Genomic DNA, 6,383 nt, shown 5'->3' on the forward strand with positions numbered 1-6,383 from the left:
TTTGGATGCTAAAGACGTTGACCTAAGCATTTATCTCACGTTTCAAAAACATCCATCTCTATGTCCCAAGCTGATTCCTTGGGTTTCTGATTTATTTGACTAATTCTGATCAAATGTATTCGAAATGCATAAACATGACCTAGTATGGCCCAAAGGCTATGGGAAAAACTTGACCTCATCTCAAGATGATCATTATTTGAAATACAGTGCAGGTCTGACCTTAACTAGTTCAATAAGAACTCATTACCTGAGGAATTACAACTTCAGAGTCCGTTGAAGCGCTTCCATTGTCCGTTGACATTGCCTCAGGCTGCGGTGGGTTATTAGCTAGGTGTGCTGCCTGCTTCACTTATATAATTAAAACATAACGTCTTTGACCTCATATAATTATGCTTGAATCCACGGCTCTCTCTGATGGTATTAGTTGCATGGGGAATGGATTTTCTTGTGGTGAGTGAAGATGAGAAGGGTCTTCTTTGTACCGAGTCCCTCGGCTTATTGGCAAAGTAGATGGGACATTGGAATGGACCCACTGTTGTGATGCATGGACCTATATGGTGGTAATTCATGCTTTTCATTAATCAAGGGCTAATAAGAGAGAATGAACAAAAGAGTGGTTGTGTTCACCGGCAGGGCCTCACGTTAATTATGGGTTATAAAGCACAAATACCTGCTGCAAGAATTACCTACCAGGAGAATTGAAGAAATATTAAGTAAGATTCCATCCAAAGATGCAGCAGACACAGAACATTGTTTGAATTTCTATCCGTCAATAGTTTGATTCTACGGTCCTCTAAATAAAAGTGTAGACATACGGTCTGGTGATGTCTTGTTGAAAGGCGACCAAACTGTGCCTCAAACTGTGCCTCAACCACAGTTGGGGCGCAAGGATTCTGCTGGTGGCCTTCATGTTTGAATGTAGAATCTGATGTGACCGGATGAACATGAATTATGGATGCTTGTGAATCATGTGGCCATTCTGATGCTTCAATCCATACAAATTAGGAATCTTAGACTTAATGCATACAATAAAACTGTAAAAAAAAAAATATATATATATATATATATGGCGTATTCATCGCTTGATTCATTCTGAAAAATATGGACATCAAAATGGGATGTTCACTCACCATTATTGATTTTGTCTAGATGTCTGGCTATCGTCCAAACATAGTAGCGTTGTCAGAGTAGGTCCTCTGACCAACCAGAGCTGCGGGACACCCGACACTTGTTTACGGATACACAGGACTGGAGCAGGGAGCACGGGGCGGCTGCCAGCTGTAGCCCCATGCCAGCTGGTCAGAGTCCCCCCGGCTCAGAGGGCCAAAAGGATTCGCGGAACAGGGTTAAGGTTTCCATTGATCAGAAGGTGGAGATAGATGGCAGGCGGCGGCGGGGGGGGGGGGGAGGGGGGGACTTCCGATTCCCATATCCGAGTCTGAACAAAGATCAACTGAAGCAGGACTGCTGTTGATTGGTAACTCTGTGATCAGTCGAGACAACGGAATCCCCTTTCTGTCTGCGGTGGCTGGTAGGAGGCCATCTTTCAGTGTGAGGTATATTGCAAAAATACAAGAACTTGACAGTTCTTGAGAGCACACAATGCTCTCTATTGACTCTTCCTTCATCTAGGCTTCACTTGTGGCCTGCTAAAGAGTGACAGCATACGGCAGACGGGCATTGGCTCCACAGTTGAGTTCCGGAGGTAGTTGTCATGAGACACTCATACAGAGGTCCATGTCAAAGTGATAAACCCCCAAATTAAAAAGTCCACTTATTCAATCCCCCTTTTCTTTATACTTTATTGGGGCGGCAGCGTAGCCTAGTGGTTAGAGCGTTGGACTAGTAACCGAAAGGTTGCAAATTCGAATCCCCGAGCTGACAAGGTACAAATCTGTCGTTCTGCCCCTGAACAGGCAGTTAACCCACTGTTCCTAGGCCGTCATTGAAAATAAGAATTTGTTCTTAACTGACTTGCCTGGTTAAATAAATAAATAAAATAAAATTCTCTTTCATCAGATCATTCAGAGAAAATGATCACTGAAAAAACAGCATTTATTGACATTGCCACTGTTTACAACATATTGGGAGATGTACAGGAATGAACCAATCGAGTAATGTCTTTCGATGACCTCAAACGGACACATATTCCTGATATTTGTTCTTGAGGCATATCTAATGAGCAACAATAGATTTGGAAGAGCACCAGTTCGTTTGTCCCTTCAAGGTGACCCGGGAGTTCATACTGTGATCCTAGCCAAACCGAATATCCTGCCCTGTGAAGAAAACAAGCTTATCTGATTTCTTTTGTTTATCGCCCGTTGACAGAAGAGACCTATTACCTAATGTGGTTTTAGAGAGGAGCCAACAATCTATTTCCTCTTGCTGATTTCAAGGGTTATTTCCCACCAGCATTGTTTGTGCCACAGGGGGTGACATTGTTCAAGTCAGTTATACAGCAGAGGCACAGAGACAGCAAGGAGTCTCCTTTGGCAGGCAAGATATCAAAAACAATGTTCTATGTACAGTGCATTGGAAAGAAGTGCGATAGCAAGGAAAATAAAAGCAGGTAGCATGCATCACATCCTTAGGTAATGTAATCACACAGGAATCCATCTCAATAAGGAATTGGGGTTCTGGTTGAAGAGGTATGAAAAGGTGACCTCAACAAGCTTAGCCCAAGGGTCAAACAGTCCACGGTCACCTCATATGACCATATGCCCAATGCCAGTGGTCCGTCCGTTGTCACACGTAGACGTTCTTTCCAAACTGCCTTGAGTGTTCTGCTGGGTCTCGGGGGTCTGTGGAAACTGGCGATTTGTAGAAACTGTTGGCAGACTTGCCGGGTTTGTGACGCTTGGTTACCATAGACGTACTGCCACTGTAGGAGCACTCTGCTCGACTAGAGGAAAACACCAAGGGTTACTCCTTTGAGATATACAGTGTCCTCATTCCCTTTCCATGGTAAAAAAAAAAGAAGTCTGAGTTCAGAAGACAGAGAAGTCTCGGATCTAGGCCAATTGTAGTGACAGTTATTGAAGCAGCCTGTTACCTCATCCCACCCTATGCACTCGTTCCCTAGGCCCCCCACCCAAGGTGACTTTCACATAAATACGTTGACACTATACACAAAGAAAACATTCAGTCATCAACATACAGTGCATGTCCTTATACTGTTGTCACTATGAGACGAGATGTTGACAGTGATCCCTGGATATGCCAGTACTTAAACAACTTCATTACAGTTCATATTAAACTGCTTCATTGACTTACTGAATGACATGCTTTACGGTCCGTCTACTCTATTATAGATAACTTTCCATTTCCGTGTCTCAGTCAACATGATGTTGAGATACGTACCGTACTTACAGATTACATAACACACTGAGTAAATGGAATGGGGGGGGGGACACGCACGTCTGTCAAGGTAATACTTTTCTGTAATTGACCATTGTTTAATTAAATTGTACAAACTTGCCTGAAGCCCTCTGACAAGGAGAGGCAGAATATGAGTCCTCCTGAAATGCAGAGCACCGATCCAGCCCAGCCGATGAAGAGCGCTGCGCCCAGCTCAAACCTGGCAACGAGAGGACGGGCATAACCGGCAAAACCAATGACCAGTTAGTAAATACATGTGCGCACTGCATTTCATTTGTCTACATGCAGTGCAGTAGGACATTAAGTAGCACAGTTAAGCTGAACACTTACTTTTGAGCAAAAAAGAGTGGGTCAAAGAACTCGGATGTGATCCTGTGTGCGTACAGAGAGCATGCAGTCAAGGAGCAAAGCCCTGCAGAGAAAACAGAGAGGACTCAGCTCTGGTCTAAATAGCAAGGAGTAGTTCAACAAGCACACAATATAATGAATATTCACCATTGAGTATGGAGTGAAGGCCTGAGAGGCCTGTTAGTCTGGCCTTGGTGCTCTCTGAGCCTCCGATCCTGGTACACTTCATTCCCATCAGGGCCAGGGTGGCTCCAAAGAACCCCAGGCACACAGACGCAATCATCAGGCCCCGACACACCTGGATATACACTGGGTGGGTGTGGGTGTGTGTGGTTGTGAGGGAGAGAGAGAGATAAAGAGACAAACAAAGAGTTATCTCACACTTGTAAAAGTGCTCTGACTTTCTCAGTTTTCCTCTCATTGCCACTTTAAAAGCATTGTATCCTCAAATGGCAGCTTGAACACCCGGTTCAAATGCTGCTCTGGCCTCTGGTAGTGTATCTTTTAGAGGCTCTTGGGCATAAGCCAACAAACCGATAGGGTTATCAAATTCCAAATACCACTTTTTTCAAAGCCAGCCATTCATCTGTGATTAGGTCAAAGAAATCACACGCACACACACACACACACCCACACCCACACCCACACACCACACACACACACACACACACACACACACACACACACACACACACACACACACACACACACACACACACACACACACACACACACACAACTCCATTACAGTCACAAACAGACACACATATGCACACACACAAACACACACGCAAACACAAAAATACACACAATCACATACAATTACAATGACAATACAACATCACAGCAAAAATAGCAAGCAGCTAAAGTTTGGACTGACCATCCAGAGCCAGCATGGAGGGGAAATCTTTACAGTTGGACACTCCTGTAGAATCCGTGACGCAGGTCTTCCACAGGTTGGACCAGAAGGTCGCCGTGGTGATGACTGTCCCATCCACGGAGGACACCTTCCAGTAGTCAGTAGGCAACGTGGAGCAGACCAGGATCCATCCAGATATGGTCAGGATGAAGGCAACGATCTCCGTGGCCATGTTGCTCATCCTCCTCGGATAGTCCTGTCCTGTCTGTTGTAGAGCTGGGTCAGGTAAGCTGGTTAACAGCAACTGCGGCAGATGAGAATGTATGTCTGTGGAGCTGAAGATAGTGGATGGAGAGCAGAGTCAGTCCAGGATGAATGGTTAGGAGGTGAAGTGTGTCCGTGGTTAAGATGTCGTAGCCTGGTTTATGCTCAACAGGGAGGGCTCTGTGTTCAAGCCTCTGCACTTCTACCTCTGGACCAATCCCAAGGATACACATCACTCACTGACACACACACACACACACACACACACACACACACACACACACACACACACACACACACACACACACACACACACTGAGTCAAACACACACATGCTCTCGCTCTCTCACACACATACTCATCCACCCAGCCATGCACACACACACACACACACACACACGCACACACACACACACACACACACACACACACACACACACACACACACACACACACACACACACACACACACACACACACACACACACACACACACACACACACACACACACACACACCGAGACACACACACAGAGTCACACACACACAGACACATTCTCTCTCTCACACACACACATACCCACCCAGCCACACACACACACACACACACACACACACATACATACATACACACACATACACACATCACTCCACAGTAGTCATTTGAGTGCGAGGAGGGGGGTCAGTGAGTGGATCAGTAGGAGATGGGGCTAATTGAAAGGATTTTAAATGTTTGTTAGTGGACAGGAAACAGAGCTAAGACACTGACATGTGTATAACAGAAAAATTGACAATAACATGTAGATAGACAGAGGAAGACCGTTGTTCACTCGTTGCAAAGGTTAGTGTCACATAGTTTCCTTACGATTATACTAGTTGAAATTATACAATTCATTGATTTGATTATAAAATGTCCTGCTATAAATGTTTCATACAAGTGTTTACAGTTTTCTACAATCACATTGGCACTAATTTCAGAACCTTGTGGTTATTTTTCAAAACTCTAGACACAAAACTCAAAACGGTCATCACTTGTAGGACAGGCTGTCCAATGTTCAAAACACTGCATTGTGCATTCATATCTTTAAAGAAACCTTGCACTTGCAGAATCATTGGTTCAAATAACTAATTTATCATGAAATACCATAGGAACATTCATTTAAAATCACCCACACACAAGATACCGATAGTTTCACTGTGTAGTTGTTTGTTCAATCATTAAATATTGTAGTACAAAATATGTGATACATGTTTCATTATGGTACTATATGTAAATACATCACTGTAAAATGACTTATAGAGAGAATACTACAGACACAGTGGAATTATTGAACAAAATCTGAAATGTATTAATGAAATACAAAAAAATCGCAACATAGGTTTCTGTGAATCAAAGCAAAAATAATTAGCTACGAAAAAAGAAAAAACTACAGTGAAACATCAACTGCAGTGTTCCTCACCTGGCTTAATGTAAAACATCACTGTAGTGTTCCTCACCTGGCTTACTGTAAAGCATCACTGTAGTGTTCCTCAC

General features: G+C 43.8%; 1 protein-coding gene across 1 annotated transcript; it reads right to left on the reverse strand.

Annotated features, from left to right (window-relative positions):
* Positions 1 to 2,021: 2,021 nt before the first annotated feature.
* LOC124011477 (claudin-10-like) lies at positions 2,022 to 4,993 on the reverse strand. The gene is made up of 5 exons (XM_046324907.1): positions 4,607 to 4,993; positions 3,874 to 4,035; positions 3,709 to 3,790; positions 3,479 to 3,577; positions 2,022 to 2,902 (listed from the first exon to the last, which is right to left on the reverse strand). The coding sequence occupies exons 1-5, from the start codon at positions 4,824 to 4,826 to the stop codon at positions 2,746 to 2,748; spliced, it is 720 nt and encodes a 239-aa protein (XP_046180863.1). The 5' UTR covers positions 4,827 to 4,993; the 3' UTR covers positions 2,022 to 2,745.
* Positions 4,994 to 6,383: the final 1,390 nt, after the last annotated feature.

This window comes from Oncorhynchus gorbuscha, linkage group LG23 (assembly GCF_021184085.1).
Source record: "Oncorhynchus gorbuscha isolate QuinsamMale2020 ecotype Even-year linkage group LG23, OgorEven_v1.0, whole genome shotgun sequence".
NCBI lineage: Eukaryota > Metazoa > Chordata > Actinopteri > Salmoniformes > Salmonidae > Oncorhynchus > Oncorhynchus gorbuscha.